The sequence below is a fragment of the Pelophylax lessonae genome (assembly GCF_965119305.1).
Source record: "Pelophylax lessonae genome assembly, chromosome: 13".
In the NCBI taxonomy this organism is placed as follows: Eukaryota; Metazoa; Chordata; class Amphibia; order Anura; family Ranidae; genus Pelophylax; species Pelophylax lessonae.
The window spans coordinates 157,536,168-157,556,058 of record NC_138780.1 but is presented as its reverse complement, the minus strand read 5'-3'; the positions used below and the strand labels follow the sequence as shown (position 1 = coordinate 157,556,058).

Sequence of the window (19,891 nt, the reverse complement as noted above, 5' to 3'; positions counted from 1 at the left end):
CATGATCTCTAAAGCCCTCGGCCTAAAGATCTCGGCTTGTTAGTATGATGCTTCCGACAACCAACTGCGAATTTTCGGCTGAAAAAAATCTGGTGTGCAGGCTATAAAATTTTTGTTGGCCAACAAAGAACGGCCAATTGTTCCTCAGTCAGTACAGATTTCGGCAGACAAAAATCAGATGAGCAAGACTGGGCATGCTCAGAGAAGAAAAAACACAGGGAAAGTCAACCATCTCATGACATCACTTCTGAAGTTGGTTTTTGTTGGCCAACAAAAGTCCAGTGCAAGTCTAGAGCACATTTCAACCAACAAACAACACTGGACAAAAGACGGCCGATCGGTTGGCCAACAATCTGTGCGTGTGTACAGGGCTTAAGACTTCACCTGCACTGCATTATTGTTTTTTTTGTACAACTTAAAACAAGGTACCTGCACTGGTTTTAGCAACAAAACACCACAATAGACAAAGTATTCACATCCGTGCATTGTGGCGTGATATAGCAAATAAGTACATTAGGGTGCCATTTAGGATGAATAAAAATGCAATGCACCAATACCTGTGCGTTGCAGTAATCTGCATTAAAATGTGCATTACTGCAATGAAATCATGTTAATGGGCACTGAACAGTTTTATTTCATTCATACCTTTTAGCAGGGGTCTCCAAACTTTCTAAACAAAAGGCCAGTTTATTGGGGAGCCAGACTGTGGCCATCAGGAATTAAATTTTCTTTCGTATTAGGGGAGGAATAGTTCCCTATCGTTGGTGTCTGTAGGAGGAATAGTGCTCCACTGTTGATGCCAGGGACAGGAATTATGCCCCATTGTTGGTGTCAGTGGGCAGAATAACATCATCTTTCAATGGAATGAATAGTACCCCAAAGGCTGGATAAAGGCAAGCAAAGGGCCAGAGTTTGTAGACCACTGCCTTATAAGATACCTCTCTGCTTTAGAAGGGGGAAATAGTGTTCCATCGTTGGTGTCAGAAAGAGGAATAGTGCCCCATCGTTGATGGCAGTGCCAGGAATTATGCCCCATTGTTGGTGTCAGTGGGCATAATAGCATCATCTTACAAATAGGACGAAGAGTACCCCAAGGGCTAGATAAAGGGAAGCAAAGGGCCACAGTTTGGAGACCACTGCCTTATAGGATACCTCTCAACTTTAAAAGTGGGAGATAGTGTTCCTTCGTTGGTATTGGTAGGAGGAATAATGCCCATTTTTTATGTCAGTGGCTGGAATTCTGCCTCATTGTTGGTCTCAGTGGGCAGAATAGCATAATCTTTTAATGGGATGAAAACTGCCCCAAGGGCTGGATAAAAGCAATCAAAGGCTGGATAAAGGCCACATCCTGCCCCCAGGCCACAATAAGGAGACCCTGCCTTATAGGATACCTCTCAGCTTTAGATGGGAACTTTGGCAAAGTAAAGATGAGAACCTTAGCATGCCACAACAAAATGTAGGCGTGACTATATATTGCTTAAGGCCCCTTTCACACATAGGAGTCCGTTGGTGGACTTCGTTTTTCTCAGCGGGGGATTGATCCGCCGATCCCACGCTGAGCAGGCGGATGGCAGCTGTGTCTCCGCGCTGTGTGCGGAGACAGAGCTGTCAGGTCCTCGCTGTTCTCTATGGGGGAATCGGATGGGAACGGACTGTCTGTCCATTTTCATCCAATCCGATCCACTGGACGGATGGAAAATAGGGTTTCCATCTGTCCAGATTTGACGGATTGGATGTCAGCTGACATGTCTCCGCTGACATACGATGCCCCATAGAGATCTGAATGGCCCGTCTGTGTGAAAGGGGCCTTATTCTGAATATGGCTTAAAGAGGCAATGGTTAATAAGGATGCAAACCAAATGCTAAATCTGCATTTTCACTGAAATAATCTGGTCATCCTGTTGTAAAGGGTATAAGGTAGGCAAATAATAAATTGTAGGACAGGTGCAGATTGGTAGATCTTCTAAGCAACTACAATACTATAGATATCCTGCCTTCAAAATAATGATGCCTAAAATGTTCCTGTTAACTTGTAAACAGTATATTTGGTGAATGCAAGGTGAAAGGCTTGCTCATTTATCTAATAGGAAAGGCTGGCAGGCAAAAATGGGAGCTTGGAGTTCCCAAGAAGCTAGCAGGTTACCTGTAAGACGAGTGAACTAACCCTTCATTTTTAAATGTATAAAAAATATTCTGCCCAGAGAGCAGAAGTCGGTGGGATAACCTTTTCAGTGGGTTTGCTTACTCTTTTTATATGCTGCTGCGCTTTTTGGCCAGTAGTTTTAAATCAAGAAATTACTAAAGGATGAGTTTGTATGTTTTACCAGTAATCCAGGCTGCTTATACACCACATTTCGATGTCTTCTCTTCATTGAACCAACAGTTCAATGAGTGGTGCAGTCAGCTGCCTTTGGCATGTCAAAGGTTGTCTTCATTATGACAACAGTGATTGTTGCGGTTTTGCCAGTTTAAACACTCTTTGTAGCAGATGGACTAACAGGTGGATCCTTTTCTGAACAGAGCATTTGTGGAACTATCTACTGGCTTGTTTAAGCACCTAAAACTTGATGGTATGTTTGAATTTTTATTTTTATTTTTTAGGTGGATGGGGCTTGTCAACAGTATTCTGTATTTGTTGGGACCCAGTCTTGATGGGCTTCGATGGGCGAATGCAACAAATTCAGAATTCATTGCAGGTCCTTTTGAAATGCAGTTTACTTACTTTAATCTGCTTTTGCATTCCTGTAGACTTGTTGGGGAGAAAAGCAGTTCTGAAGCAAACGAAAGCCCAGCCACAATGGCCTTAAACTTGCTATGCTCTAGGTGATATGTCCGTTTCAAGAGTTAAGCCCAGTACACATGAGCCGAGTGTGAGGGGCATCGGCTGGTTCAATTGAAACTGGCCAACATTCGACCCTTGTGTACTGCAGCTGGTGTGACAGAAGCCGACTGTTCGGCCAGCTCCTGTCGAAGGGGCATGACCAAAAAAGGTTTACGACCGGCTCCCAATCGGCACTCACAGCCAATGAGCTGACCTAAGTGTTCTGCTGGGGGGTCGTCCCCCTGTCCGAACACAGTAGAACAGCAGGGGAGATCGCTTTACTAACATTGTATTGTTAGTACAGCAGCTCCGATCTGAACGGTCAATGTGCACTAGGCGTAACTTATATTTTTAAACCATTCAGATTTAACAAACAATGGTAGACAAGCAACGGTAAGCTCCACAAAACAACATAACTGTTTGAAAAAAATCTAGCATTAACTGTAAAACTGCTACAGAATAAGGTCTATTAGTACGACCTTACCTTTCAAGTTTCTGAGACAAGAAAGGGAGACCCGGAAAAGAGCAGTTGGATGAAGGAACAGGTCACAAAAGTGTTACAAAATGTGAGTTCAATGTGGAAGGGGTGGAAGTCTTACCGGATTGGTGGCTGAAGGTTAGATGGGCAGGGTGGAGCTGCTGGTATTCGTTTCAGAATGTTCAAGTGAAGATGAATTTTCCCCATCCACTTACCCTAGACTTGTGGTTCATTTCAATTCAATGGCTGTGAAGAGGTATTAATAATAATAATAAAAAAAAAAAAAATATATATATATATATTTATCTGCACACTTTTGTGAGATAATGTGTGTGTGTGTGTGTGTGTGTGTGTATATATATGTGTGCGTGTATATATATATATATATATATATATATATACACACACATTATCTCACAAAAGTTAGCACAACCCTCACATTTTTGTAAATATTTTATTATATCTTTTCATGTGACAACACTGAAGAAATTATACTTTTCTACAATGTAAAGTAGTGAGTGTACAGCTTGTATAACAGTGTAAATTTGCTGTCCCCTCAAAATAACTCAACACACGGCCATTATTGTCTAAACCGCTGGCAACAAAAGTGAGTACATTCCTAGGTGAAAATGTCCAAATTGGGCCCAATTAGCCATTTTCACCCCCGTTGTCATGTGACTCATTAGTGTTACAATGTTTCAGATGTGAATGGGGAGCAGGTGTGTTAAATTTGGTGTTATCGCTCTCACTCTCTCATACTGCTCATTGGAAGTTCAACATGGCACCTCATGGCAAAGAACTCTCTGAGGATCTGAAAAAAAGAATTGTTGCTCTATATAAAGATGGCCTAGGCTATAAGAAGATTGTCAAGACCCTGAAACTGAGCTGCAGCATGGTGGCCAAGACCATACAGCAGTTTAACAGGACAGGTTCCACTCAGAACAGGCCTCGCCATGGTCGACCAAAGAGGTTGAGTGCACGTGCTTAGCATCCTATCCAGAGGTTGTCTTTGGGAAATAGACGTATAAGTGCTCCCAGTATTGCTGCAGAGGTAAAGTGGTGGGGGGTCAGCCTGTCATTGCTCAGACCATACACCGCACACTGCATCAAATTGGTCTGCATGGCTTTTGTCCCAGAAGAAAGCCTCTTCTAAAGATGATGCACAAGAAAGCCTGCAAACAGTTTGCTGAAGACAAGCAGACTAAGGACATGGATTACTGGAACCATGTCCTGTGGTCTGATGAGACCAAGATAAACTTATTTGGTCCACATGGCTTCAAGCGTGTGTGGCAACAACCAGATGAAGAGTACACAGACAAGTGTGTCTTGTCTACAGTCATGCGTGGTGGGAATGTCATGGTCTGGGGCTGTATCAGTGCTGCCGGCACTGGGGAGCTACAGCTCATTGAGGAAACCATGAATGCCAGCATGTACTGTGACATACTGAAGCAGAGCATGATCCCCTCCCTTGGGAGACTGGGCCGTAGGGCATTATTTTAACATGATAACAACACCAAACACACCTCCAAGATGGCTACTGCTTTGCTAAAGAAGCTGAGGGTAAAGGTGATTGACTGGCCAAGCATTTCTTCAGACCTAAACTCTATTGAGCATCTGTGGGGCATCCTTAAACGGAACGCAGAGGAGCGCAAGGTCTCCAACATCCACCAGAGCTGTGATGTTGTCCTGGAGGAGTGGAAGAGGACTCCAGTGGCAACCTGTGAAGCTCTGGTGAACTCCATGCCCAAGAGAGTTATAGCAGTGCTGGAAAATAATGGTGACACACAAAATGTTGACACTTTGGGCTCAATTTGGACATTTTCACTTAGGGGTGTAATCACTTTTGTTGCCAGCAGTTAAGAGATTAATGGTTGTGTGTTGGGTTATTTTGAGGGGACAGCAAATTTACACTTTTATATAAGCTGTACACTCACTACTTTACATTGTAGCAAAATGTAATTTCTTCAGTGTTGTCACATGAAGAGATATAATAAAATAATTACAAAAATGTGAGGGGTGTACTCACGTTTGTGAGGTACTGTATGGTGCTTACACTTTGTTGGCTATCCCAGGAGCTAGGTCCCCTGGGGAAAAGAGTACGTGTGTTCAAAAGAGTAAGTGTGTGTGTTGGGGCACAGCTGAGAACATGGAAGATTCCAGATACAAATTGTGCCTTTGGACATCCAAAGACCCCCTTCTGGCTGCATTGTTGAAATTATTTATTGTATGTAGTTTGTAATGTCATGTTTTCGTTTTGTAAATAAAATGGCTGCTCTCGCCGTTTAAACCCATGCCATGCAGTCTGTGTTAATATTTTAAGGGCTCTTTCACACGGGCGCCTTCTGTTACGATCAGTAGGGGATCTGTGACCTGATCCCCTGCTGATCGGAGCAAAATGGGACAGATGACCGGTCCATGTTCACTCAGCTTTTGCGGAGTGGACATGGACAGAGCTTGTTTTGCTCTGTCTGTTTACACTTGGCTGCCTCCAATGCGGTCTGCTCAAATGAAAGAGGACTCAGTCCTCCACCATTTTTTTTTTCTTTTTTTAGAAAAGAGAGATAGGTGGCTGTAAACACAGGTCCTTTTTACACTCGCCAGCCCACAGGAATGCATGGACCTTCCGATTAGGTCTGCCTGAAAAACTGACAGGTTGACCGGATGGGATTGCCAATGTGAAAGGTCCCTAAGTGCTTTTATTAATCACCCTTTTCCTTCATACTGGCTTCTCAAAATAATATATAATATTGGGGTTGGATCAAATGTTTAGTATAGTATAACACTTTTGATTTGTTAAGTTGAGAATTTTTTTTCAAAAAGGTCTGGGCTTCAAACTAAATAGATATAACTGAGGAAGAAAGAGGGACAAAGCGAATTTGTCCCGAATAAGGGATAGTCCTTCCAAAAAGATAGTTGTGAGTTTTGGGAGAGGACATCTGAGATCAATTCATTGTTATAAAATCAGATGAGTTACTCAGTGATGCGTGACATGACCAATGCATTCATCTGTCTTTTGTCCAATGCCAAGTTCTCTGCACCTGTGTTCACAGCTTAGCCCACCTGCATCCATCATCACACACACCTACACAGGTTGAACTGGATGGACTATTGTCTTTATTCAACCTCAACTACTATGTAACTATGTAACTAATTAGAAGAGAGTCCTGTACTGGCCTAATTTTCTTAAAATTATCTGAACTGTAGCAGGAGGGTTCCTGCAGCACTGGGAACATATAGAGATGGCTGTATTAGTTCAGAACCAAAATCATCAGTAGTGAAATTTTGCTGCTGAAATTTCTGAGCCAAATAAGAGGGATTCAGTTTGACTGCACCTCCCCATAACTTAAACATGTAATTTTATATTCAACAGTCATTCTCATTTTTGTTTTTTTTCTTCCCTTTTTTTCAAAGCTTAATAATTGTTATCTTCGCTTTTCAGAATGCCCAGTTTTCAGCTTTAATTTTTGACAAGCTCCAAGTGCCTGACTATCTGCAGAAAAGCAGGAATGAAGGGGAGAGCCGGTGTGATGTCTGCGCCACTCACCTGAATCAGCTAAAGCAGGAAGCCGTGCAGATGATCCAAACCATCAATCGTGCTGGATGCCTGCCAGATCTCCTGGATCGGCCCCAAAGTTCAGTGCCCGTGGCCACCGTCCTTCCCAGGCTCTCACCCCAGAATGTGGTGACCGTGTCCTCGCAGAAGGAATTCCTGATGATTGCAGGGCAGGTGGGTAGACAGTCTGGAAAATCCACGAATATTTTCTCGGGAACAGAGAGAAAGAAAGGACTTGGATGGCCCCAAGGGCAGGGGAATTTCCCGAGTTCCAGTGTGCAAGTGACGGTAGGCCCCAGTGGCCTTGGTGGGGCTTTGAGTTCAGTGACCATTCAGGCCCAGCAATACCTAGAGGGAATGTGGAGCATATCACGGGTCAATAGTTTCCTTCCATCTTCATGCCATGTAAGTATTCCCAATTTACCTGTATGTGGTATGTTTTATCTGTGAATTAACCTTATGTTTCAGCATAATAAAATGCCCCAAAATTTCCAGAAAGGGTTTGATTGTGAAGCAAGTTTAACACCTAAGCCTCCTATAGGCACAGGCTGTCACTTAAGGCAAACCGATAAATGGATATTGCATTATCAGGAGTTTTTATTCGTTTTTTCAGTTCTAGTATCTCATCAAACCCCTGTATTTTCCCCTATACAGTCAATAGGATTGAGGCTTTTGTTTAAAATTAGGATTTATCAGATCTGTAACTTGTTTGATCTTGGATAGTTAAATCATATTTGGGGTCATCTGCAGCCTGCATTGGGTTGTTCTACATGTGTCATGTCACTCCAAACCTAGCCAAAGACAGGTGGATCTCCAGTGGATTTTTGTGAGAGATGGGAAGTATGACAATTGACACTGTCTTGATGCTTTCCCTTAACTTTTTTTTTTATTTGAATAAATATAGCACTACAGTGATTTCCCCCCCATTTTGCAATGTGCAAAAAAAGAATGGCTCCTAAAGAGAAATGTATGGGCTGCTATTGCTGATCTCAGCAAATTTCCTTCTTCTCATCCTAAATCTCTGACTTCTATACTGACCCGAAACATGTCTGCAGATCCTCAGTTCTGACTACTTGCTGCATGCTTTTTTCAGGTTAGTGAATATAAGTACGGAAGCATGACAGTAAGGCAGCAAGCATTTTTCAAGGTAGTTAAAAATAAAGGGCCCAGAATTTTTCTAAAGGAAAGGTTTCCTTTATTCGTTGATAGAGGTTTTTAAGCAGAGTTGCATCACACCTGAGGCCTTCTCATCATTTGTTCATTCTTCCCAACCACAATTTATTACTTATAATAGGGAAAGCATGATAGGCAACTATTCATGTGATCAGCCGTAACTAATGCACCAAATTAGATGTCATGGCGTTGTATGTATCTGAATCTGCTGTTTATTGCCCGTATTCATATAAATTGCGTGTGAGATACACAATTCATGTGCTACTGACCATCCACTTCCCACCACAAAAAAGAAGGGCCTTGTAGGATAGAATGTATAAGCACATTGCAAAGAACCCTTAACTATAAATCTTTAAAAAGTAAGAAATCTGTATTGTAATGAAATCTTTCCATGTGTTTTTATTATTCCTACTGTGCAGTTACTTAGATATTCTTCATACAGCTATAAATCTTTAAGTAGTGTTGGAACAAGGGATACCAGAGGTTTAATATCTTAATTGGATGAGCTGAGGAACATTGTGCAATTGAACGTTACAAACTGAGAATTGGATCCATAAAGGGGAAGGCACAGAATTAAATTTAGGATATTATCCTTCACACTTTTTTACTTCCTGCGCCTAGTTTACAAAGCAAGGAGCAATGCAGTAACTCATAACAACCAAATTTTCTTTCAACTATCTTACTGCAGAAAACTGGGATCATTTTTCTAAAGTTGCAATACTGACCTTTGGTTATATTTTACTGAAACTATTGAGCGCAAGAGGAGATGTTGTGCTTGTGACAATCACTTACAGCGCCTGTATTCTTAAGACCGTTTCCCTGAAATGGATCTAGAGTTCAGGATTAAGTGTCTAGATTTACAAATATATAAATGTTTGCCTGTTCGAAATGGGCCATGTCTGCACCCTGTGATTGCTCTAATATTTAGGGTCTAACGGGTCACCGTGGTCTTAGCATAAAACTGGCAAACTGCTACAACATTTACAGTTCATAGGTACTCTGAAACTAACACTCACACGTGAAAATGAAGTTAGTAATGCGTAAGCTCTTGTTTACAATTTGACCATACTGAGCACCTGGGTACTAACCTGCCAATCATCAGCGCTGCCACATGGGGTAAGGGGTAGAGAGTCAAATGCTCCCCATACACAGAAGTACCAGGTATTACTTCTTGCTCCGGGGGGGGGGGGGGGTAATGCTAGAGAAGAAATGCTAGTATGTCTGTGTGTGCAGATAGTGAGGTCTTCAGTAACTTTGACTAATTGTCCTGCTTGGGCAAAGCACAGGTTTAGTTTAATCGTAACCTAAACCATAATGAAACCATTATCTGGCTCCAGAAGTATTACCACCCAAATACAGCACTTTTTTAGCAAGTAGCTCAGTGGCAAAAAAAACTGTTGAAATATGAACTGAGGTCTAAACAAAAGCCATTTAAAAAGACACGCTCACCTTGCCCATTCAGGCAAAGTGATAGTGTCTCGCAAAGGCCCTCTGACCCCCTTATATTCACTGTGCCTGACTCTTTCACCATTCCTTGCTCAGTTACAGCCGACTTTAAAATTAGCCGTGTCGCCAACATGGGGAAGAAATGATGTCACTTCCTCGGTCATGTGACTCAGACCCAACAGTTCACTGCTAGGCCTGAGAAGTGATACCTGCTCTTCTTAATGCTGGAAACATTGGGCTGTGTCACCAGATGTGGGCGAGGAAGGAGCACAAGCAAATTAAGTCTAAGGGGGTCAGGGCCCTTTGCAGAAACTGTCAAAAATAGAATGGGGATTAAAATATTCAAAATTTGTCAATTTCCAAAAGCAGTCACCTAGAATAACTCGTTGTCCCTTCTTCAAATTTGTTGAGCGTTGGCATATAGTAGGTTCTGTTTACACAAAGAATCCTGATTTTAAAATCCTTCTAAAATATATGATTTTGGAGCCATTAGACTGGGCCTATTGTTCACTACCAGTTGAGATTTAAATTGAGCTTGGTGGTGGCCTTAATAATTGTGGTCAATGGCACAACTATAGGGTTGTGGCTGTGAGTGGGTCCAGCTCCTTACTTTGGCACCAGCCCACCTTTCTGTTTTTGTCACCAGTAACTGCTAGGTTTATACACAGCAAAGGACTATACTGAAAGGACTTGACAGAGAACCCTGGTCAGCAAAGACATTCTGTTTATTGAAAAGAATTTACTGCACAAGTGAAGGAATCTACTGACTCGTGAATAAGGCTGTATATATTTCCTGCTTTTCCCATTTATGTAGAGTATTGATTGCATTTCACTGTGGCTGCTGTAATGGATTTATAATTAGAGGGTGGTCACCATAAACAATAGTAAGATTATTAGCCATGTAAATAAAAACCTAAGGATTTAGGATGAGGTAATTCAGCCGGGTTATTGAGAATCAATGTGTGAAGTCAGCCGGCATTATAACTGCCTTTGGCAGATTCCTATTTACATTCCTGAATGGAATGGAAAAGCATTATTGATTACATAGATATAGATTATCCTAAATTGTATGTGAGGAGCTTTGGCAGCAGTCTTAGGGGTTTTGATGATTTTCGTAGAGTATTGATTTAGCACAGTAGTTTGGCTTATGCATATAGATCATATTGTCCAATTTAATATTCAAACTATTACCATATGCTACAACTGAAAAAACTGCATTATATCTGTAATATTTTCATGTCCAATTATAAGCCTTGACCAGGGGTCTCTATTTTTTTTAAACAAAGGGCCAGTTTGTCTTCAGGGTTTAGGGGGGCCAGACTGTGGCCAGTGTGAGTAGAAAATGTCCCTGCATCAATGGGAATAAACACTATCCCATTGATAGTTTTATCAGGACTCATGGTTGGTATCAATAGGAGGAATAGTGCCCCATCAACAGTGTAAGCTGGAGGAATAGTGCTCCTTCATTGTTCTTAGCAGGAGGAATAGTGGCCCATTGACAGTGTCAGTGGGAGGAATAGTGCCCCATTGATAGTGTCAGTTGGAGGAAAAGTACCCCAATAATGGTGTTAGTAGGAGGAATGGTGCCTCATCATTGCCAGATAGAAGCAAACAAAGGGCCGCATCTTGCCCCTGTTGAAAGACCACTAGTCTAGACCAAGCTAAATTATTTGGTTTTGGATGGATATTGGATTGTTGATTTTAATAAGCAGTGGATCCTATAGGGTAGAGCTAATCATTGAGAGAAAAACTCTGTCACCTGCCATGGCTTGACCCATCTACATGTATTTTATGTTAAAACCTAGTGTCACCTTGTTCTCATATACGAGAAAAAAGGGGGAAGGGGAATAAGAAAATTATATACAGATACTATATGACAACTGGCATGTGTATAACATAGGTATATCCATATGAATCAAAAAGTTATATATTAATATATTATTAAGCCAGCTGTTACATAAAGAGAAAAATAGGGTAAAGGAGGGGGGACGTTTGGGACTTTAGATGAGGTGTGCAAAAATAATGGTACATAAACAGACACATCGATAAAATAATTTAGGCGGGTCTAGCATAATCCTACAAAAGCAATTTTAATTGTATTGATCAACATACATAAAATGACATCATGGCGTAGCTAAAATGGTACAATAAATAAGTGGTATAATAACAGACCAAATACATTAATACATAGAGGCTGACTGGTTGTAAACTGAAATGGAGCACTGTAGTCCATAAATATAAAGGATCCAAAGGTATAAAATTAAACGATGCACCACAGACAAGCTCTACGCGTTACGTGGAATACGTTCCACTTCCTCAGGAGCAGGTGCATCACATTGCTGTAGAAAAGAAAAGATCCCTTTTAGACAGCGTATAAAAGTATAATCGTAATAATAATTGTATGGTCATATGAAAGGGCTGTGATCATCCCTAACCGTAGAGTGTCTCCGACCAGTGTACTCACAGTCAAGCCTGATGTCAACATAAACATGTTGAGAAAACCAGAGATCCCTGGGGAACGTCTGGGTCGGGTTCTCATATACTGTATAGATTTGTGTAGAAAGACACAGCTCAGGGTACCCATGTCTTTGATAAGCTACCTGTGACTGATCCTAGCAATGTCTGCCCCAATTAAGTGATATGTCTCTGGCGAAGTTACCATTTAGATAAGTTTCTCATTATCTGAGAATTGTTGTAAGCAGATTAAGGCAAAACAAACCCTGATGGAGCTTGTTGGGATTTGTAGTCCTCTGCGGCTTGAAAAATGTACATTGCTCACAACCTGTATATATGTTATTAAATGTAAGTTAAAGGAGATTTCCTGCTGGAGGTCATTCTAACCTCAGTACATTCGTTTTCAGTGCAGTTTCAGGACAAAGCTCCAGCACCGAGAATGATGTCCAACCTTAGCACCCACATTAAATATATTCTTTTAACTACTCACGTATACTCTTTCCGTAACTTGAACTCTTGCACTAACTTTTTTTCTTGTAATCCTGTCTTTTGCAATACCTCTTCATCTAACTATACCTTTTATCCAAGCCCTCCCTGTTACCCTAACCTTTACACTATCCCTTGCATTGACCCTTTCTAATGTAAACTGGATTATTTGTTAGCATACTCATGTATTCTGTGCTGGAATCTTGCACAGCAAAGACCAGCCTTTCCTGTGTCAAAAGATACAGACGCACAAGTCCCGACACTGGATTCTACTAATTTGTTTTAATCTCTTGTCTTGCAGCAGCTCAGTTCTGAATGCAATGCTTCCTATTTCATCAATATTTTTCTGATATATGTCAGGGAAATTTTTATAACCCGGGTATATTTATTCATGTTGATCTAGTAGGCGTACATGTAATGATCCTCCATTTACATAATCTGTACAAGCACTTTTCAATGCTGGCCACACAGAGGATAGTCAGTTGTGCAGGTAAATATGGCTTCTTCTATGTTGAAGGCTGTAGTGATCAGAAAATTTTGTTTTTCTTCCCAAATTTCCTGAGAAGTGTCACCCAGTTGTGTCTGGAGGTACTTATAGAAACAAACTATCATTTAACTGAAAGTAGACAGATTTCCATGGGGAGTGTAAGTGAGGGAGTCAGAATGATGACTCGCCCTACCCCCTTCCTTCCATAAGGTTTTGCCTAGACGAGGAAGCCTAAAAACAGGTAGCCTCTGCCATGCTCACTTCGTAATGATCCGTAGTGCTCTGAGAATCCTTTGTCATTTGCGTTCCTTGTGTTTATGATTTATTTGTAAAACAAATAGATTGCAAACAGTAAGTCCCGGTTCACACTGAGGCGACCTGTGAGGCGACCTGGTCGCCTCACAGGTCGCCTCCCATAGGGAAGCTGCGGACCCGTTCTAATAGGAGCGACACAAGTCGCTCTGACTTAGAAAAAGGGTCCGGAGCTTCTTTGGAGCGACCAGGAGGCGACCGCCATAGACTTCAATGTTATGAAGTCCGTGGCAGCCGCTCCGAGGTCGCGGCGCGCTGCTTGCACCGAGACCTCGGAGGTCGCGGTGCGAAGTAGCGTCGCCCCTATGTGAACGGGGCCTAAAACAAATATAACGACATCAATTAAAACCTTAAAAAAAAGTAATACACTTAACCTCAATATTATAGTTTCCTTTTGAAAGGTATCATATTGTGGAAACATCATTCAGCTATACAGTATGTCTGCCTTCTAAAGTATCAGTAGAGTCTTTTAACTCACTCTAGCAAGGGCACAGGGCTATATTTTGCTAAACCTTTCTAGTCATTTCTGTGAAAATGCTCTTTTACTTTGGCTTGAGGTTTAGCACTTCATATATCACACTTGTTTGAACGGGGAGTTATAATAGCAAAACCTTAATTCCTTTTGACAAACCTAAGCCCAGGCCATTGTATGCTACAGACAAAGTTTCACACCTCTAGCTGTGCTGGATTTTCCTTTAAATCCCCTCTAGGCACAAACCTTTGGTCGACCTTTAAAGGTGTCTGGGGTATCCATCAAGCGTGTGACCTTGGATTTCAGTGATTTGAGCTGATGTCAAATCTGGAAACTGGACAAGATCTAAACGGAACATTTCTACTATGCCAGTTTCTCTAATTGCTAGCTGCCCTTAGGCACCTGCCTGTCTTTTTTCTTTCTTGGATAATCTATGTCTAATCCTTAGCCTATGTCAGATTTAATACATAAGTGAATTTTAAAGTGATTCCATTTTTGTTTTTTTAACCCTTTTTTTTACTTTTTGGATGTCCTAAATGTCACTATGATCCAATGTGTTTCCAGGTACTGCTAAACTTTCGAGTGTCATTTTTGTGATACTACTTGGGCCGTTGCTGAAGCCATATTCCAGGGAATGATTCAGAGGGTTATCAGGAGTGTTTCAAGGATAGAAAGTGACTTAATAAAAAGCTACAGAAGATCAACAGTGCTGAGATGCAAAAAAGGTATTAAGGGAGTTATAATAGTATCATCTTCTTCATCTTTGTTCCCAACAGTTTGTGCTGTGCTTTCAAAAATTAAAGAAAGACAGCACAGGTATAATACATTCCAAAAAAAGGAGGATTAGGAGTGCCCTTCTTGTGAGACTTTACAATCTAAAAGGGAAGGGCAAGTGAAACAAAAGGTAATAACTGTGTGGTGATGAGTTGTTTGAGAATTAAAATTCCAGTTGTTGGGTAAAGGCGGGACAGGCTTCCCTAAAGTGATGAGTTTTCAGAGATCGCCTTAAGGCGTACATGGTAGGAGATAGCCGGAGAGATTAAGGTAGAGCGTTCCAGAGGATGGGAGAGGCCCCGGAGACATCCTATATGCATGCATGGGAGGAGATGATGAGGGAGCTAGAGGGTAGGAGGTGTTGGGAAGAGCGAAGAGGACAGTTTGGATGATATGGCACCGAATTGGTGATGTAGCTGGGGGCAGAGGTGTGGGAGATGTTAGTTTATTATAACACAGTGCTTTAGCAACTTTATGTCTTCCAGTTAGAATTCAGATCTTCTTTAATTATTGCCAAATTAAAATGACCGAGCATTGCCCTCAATAGTCACTGTAGGAAACCCTGCCAACAAATCTAAGGTGATGTCTTAAGGCCCGTAGACACGATAAGAAGATCTGTAGGGAAAATTCGTCCGACGACCGATCTGCCGATTTTCGGATTGTTATGGTGCTTTCGACAGCCAACTCCGACTTTTTGGCTGACAAAATCCTGATGTGCAGGCTATAAAATTTGTGTTGTCCTGAATACAACGTCCGATTTTCATCTCATTAGTACAGATTTCCACAAAAAAAAAATCTTAAGAGCAAGACTAGGCATGCTCAGAGAAACAGAACACATACAAAACAATCCAACACATGACATCACTTCTGAAGTAGAATTCTGTCGTACGGGAAAATTTGTATGAAAATAACCTCTTCACTTTCCACATCAGACTAGCATGCCACAAAAAACGGACGACAGATCGTTCCATAATCTGATCGTGTGTACGGGACTTTAGACTAATCTCAGGCTCAGCTGGAAACTGAACATCCCCAGCTATTGCAATGTCAATGTAACACTGCAATGATATCACTCATCCTTCTGGCCTGGCCAGGTACACTCCTAATAAATACAATGTCTTTTATTTGCTTGGCCAGGGTTAATATCTGTCCGAAACTTGGGGCGGGGCCTTCAATAATTAATGGACTCAATCAGCTGAACAATTTTTGATATTTTCTTTTCTTTGTGGCTCAGAAGGCAGAGATGTCTGAGGCCGCTCACAGGAACCTGAAGTAATTAACTCCCATCCATTAGTGAAGATTAAAAGCCTCAGTGTCTCTTTATTTTTTCCTTCAGAATCATTTTTCCTTTTTCCTTGAGAGTCAACCGCAGCCGCACATAATAGTACATAAATAATTTATGACTAGGCTTTAAAATTTAAATCAGGAGCACAGGACGCAGCTATGCAAACTGTTATTTTAAGCAATTCAGTCAGATAACAGAAATTACTTTTATAGAGAAACAGAACTAAGAGAAGGAAAAAAAAAAGATAAAAATCAATTATCCGGATTGCCTGTTCATTGTACATTCCTCCAGTTCACATGTCGGTGTAGAGAAAAGCTTCCGCCCAGTGTGTGTCCTGACCTTGTACTTGTCAGAGTCTGCGCTGAGACGGCAGCTGTCAGGTACAAAGTCTGGGAGTTCTAATTGTTATTAAAGGCACACGGCGCTAAAGATTTGAGCAACTGTGCAGCGGTCTAGCCCAACTCTTTCTGGTCTGTGCATTGTGTGAATAAGGGCCCTATGACGCCTCATTATTTTTACATATACTACCCGACCAGGACTCCTGGAAGGTAACGCGCACTGCAGCCTCAGGCAGTTACGTGTTTTGTGTTTGAGGGTGGCAGGCTGTTTTTCTTTCAATGTCTTCATGTTTCTGTAGTATTCCAAGGCAGGAATTTCCAATTCAATGCTGCCAAACTCTAGGGACAGCCCTGGTTTTAGAAAACTTGCCTAGAAATTTTGTCCCTGCTTTTCCAACTTTCAGGTCTCCTTTAACAATGCTTTCCTTTGCAGTGCGTTGCCACATGCATGTCAACAAGCGGCCTTAAAGGGCAACATCACTTTAATGAAGTTGTCCTTCAAATATCCCCTTCCCCCACCCCCTAGCTCCCAGCTGTTCCTCATCCAGCTGTCCCTCATTTGGAAGGACTATATCTCTTTTGGAGCCAAATCGCTCCCTTCTCCTTTTCCTCCCTGGCTGTCCCTGTTTTTGTTCCGATGTAAAGATTGCTACCGTGTTTCCCCAAAAAAACACATATGGTTTTTATATTAATTTTGACTACAAAAAACACACTAGGGCTTATTTTCAGGGGATGTCTATGTCCCCTGTCTTCTCTCCCTTTGTCCGCTCAAGAGTCATCAATATGACATCTTTATTCCCAAAAATAAACCTTAAAGCGGAATTCCGGGCACAAAAACATTTTTTCAATGAACATATCCCCGGGACAGTCAGGGCTAGTACATTACACAATGGCTAGCCTCTGATCTGTCCCAGTTCGCACTTACCTGCAAGAAGAAATGCTCACTTATAAAATTTCTTCCAAGCAGTGCCATCTCTGTTGTGGGCAGCTGAAGCCAGGGCGATCCTCTTCTGCGTCCTCTTCCGTGTCGTCTTCTCCCAGAATGCGACTGCACCGGCCCCTCTCGTCACTTCCGGTGCGGTGCCGCATTCCTACACAGCTTCTGGGCATTCCCAGAAGCAGTTTAGCAGGGAATGCGGCGTCGCACCGGAAGTGACGAGCGGGGCCGGTGCAGTCGCATTGATTCCTGGGAGCGATGACGTTCAGCTCCCAGGAATCATTGCAAACCGGAAGTGACGGCGCGGGCCGCGGCCACAGAGGGAGGAAGTGGAAAATAGGTGAGTATTTCTTTCTACAATTACAAGGTGAGTAAAAAAAAAAATAAATCCTAACTATCCGATTCCTTTTCAGCTGAAGAAGAGCAAACGGATGGCCACAAAATCGAGTAAAAATAGTAAAAATATCTCATCTGTTTTTTAAAAATATTATATAATGGTCCCGTGTGTCTCCTTTTGTAACTTTATTGTCGAAAATGCCTTATTTACAGCACCCCTGGGCGCTCACGTGATCCACTGGAGCACATCTTCCCCGCTCCAAGAACTGCCAAGGGAAGGGCCGAGATCCCAGCCAACGTCAGCCCGCTCCAAGCACTGCAGAGGGAGGGGCGGCTGACATCAGCTGTGAGGAGAGGGGTGACTTCAACATGGGTTCTCACAGGAGTGGTGTGGGAAACCGCATGCGATTTGGACAGAAAGCACATTTCCTTTTTAAATGACATGTGATTCTTTGCGATGCAATTTGAGCCTATTCATTTTGTATGGGTGAGCACTTGAGCACAAGTACTGGTGCTTGGTAAATATAGCCTGAAACAGCTTATGCAGTTTGGGATAAATAGCCTTGTATTCGCATCAAAGATAGAAGAGAGAGGCGCATCTGAGTGCAGACTTTTTCAAATTATTGCAGATACAAACCATAATAACTCACATGGAGGTAAATAAATGCAGGCACATCACACAAGTGGTGACGTCACGATCCCACGTTGCTGAAGCCATCTGCGTCCCAAGCCTTGTTTTGATGTCCATCCACCGCTAACGGGATGTCCATCCTCGGGACTAACACGGTGACCAAGCGAGGCTGCTCGGGAAGCACATCCCTCTATAGGATGCCAGCGCATGGGACTGACACCCACCGAGGATCCCCGAATCCACCACTTATATGATGTGCCTGCATTTACTTACCTCCATGTGAGTTACTAATGTTTTTATCTGCAATAAATTGTAAAGTCTTCACTCACAGGCGCCTCTCTCTTCATTGCAGCTCTGGATACCTGGTTTCAGTTCCCTTTGATGGTAGCCCCAAGTACATGGACTTTTTAGTACCTCTATAAAGTACATGGACATTTTTTTTCCCCTGTTCATTGTGTATCCCACTCTATGCCCCTGGTTTCTTTCAGATCTGTAGCTTTAGCGCCTTCCTTTCTTATTGTGTCTGTATTAGCACCATACACTGGTGGTTTTGGATATGTATCCATCCAACAGGGTGTAAAGCAATGGTTTGCATAGTTTCACTCCCTGTCCTGTAATGAGGAATAATCCTCCTATTTTTTGGATGTGATGGATTGCGACTTGTTAATGCCTTCTGTTTTTGGAAGGCTTTACTGTTAAAGCACTTAAAATGTGTTAAACCACACCAAGGGGTCTAATTGCTAATTTGATTTAATTGAAAAATGTGTGAGCCTTTGGTGAAAGTTGAGGGAATCCTCGTTCATAATGAACGCGGGTTTGAAGTTGCGCGAGTGCAGCTGAACTCATAAGATTTCAAAGCTGCATTTCAGTGCGAGTTCAGGGGTGATTTAAAAGACATCTGTGCGGGTTCACACACAGATGTCTATTGAAATCGCCCCTGAAGTCACCAAAAGTAGTGCAGGAACTACTTTTGGAAATCAGTGCAGCGCTGCAAAGTTGGCATTGCACCGATCGGGACAGTGTCGTTGCTGGCAATAGGCTGTGATTTGGCATGCGATTTGACATGTCAAATCATGTCGGGGGCAAAATCATGTTCGAAAACATTTATAAACGCCTTATGCCTTTCATCCATCTTCTAAATTGTTGCATATGTTATTCAGAAAAGCCAGGGCAATGGAAAAGCAGTAGTGGAAAAAAACAGTTGTGGGTTTAAAGCCCCCCTAAAACACCTGATCCTGATCTCGATCTAGCGCTCTGCCCATCTGCAGCAGCTCTTCTCCTCTCTCTCTTGTCTCACAGGAGACTTGGCAGCAGCCTGTGCTATAGACTCATGCTGCTGTCAGTCAAAGCTTGTGAGGAGGGAGCAGAGGGTGGGGCCGAGCCAGGCTGTGTTTGTCTATAGATGCACACAGCCTGGTTTGGGAGTGAGTATGCACATCTGCCCCATAGCAAGTGGCTTCCTATGGTGGTGTATGCAGAAGAGTAGCCTAGAGCACTGGCTGGGGACCCCAGAAGGGGATGTTCGGAGCAGCGTGCGGGTAAGTATAACATGTTTAATATTTTAAGAGAATAAAAAAATAGGCTTTACAACCGCTTTAACCATTAATTACAACTGCTTTAACCATTAATTTTAGAAGGGCAGTGGACTTTGTCATTAAGGCAGAGGGCAGTGTCAGTAGGGCAGTGGATGGTGTCAGTAGTTTTTTATTTGTATTATTTTTTACAATATTATTATTATTATTATTATTATTATTTTTTTTTTACAATTTTCTGAGGAGCCCTGTTGGGAGCTTTGGTGAAATACCAGGGGTCTATATCTTCCCCAGTCCCTTACAATGAATGCATGGGAAGTGCTCTGTTGAGAGCGGTTTACTATGCTTCAGTTATGAATGAAATCGGTACCGATCA

General features: G+C 42.2%; 1 protein-coding gene across 3 annotated transcripts in view; it reads left to right on the top strand.

Moving 5' to 3' along the window:
* Positions 1–19,891, top strand: part of KIF26A (kinesin family member 26A) — a 232,908-nt gene that overhangs the window by 101,368 nt on the left and 111,649 nt on the right. For 2 of the 3 annotated variants that reach the window (XM_082275592.1, XM_082275593.1), the window contains exon 3: positions 6,739–7,257. In XM_082275592.1, coding sequence (XP_082131718.1) covers positions 6,739–7,257 — 519 coding nt within the window. The remainder of the gene's footprint in view (positions 1–6,738; positions 7,258–19,891) is intronic. The other variant, XM_082275594.1, reaches the window with a different exon arrangement.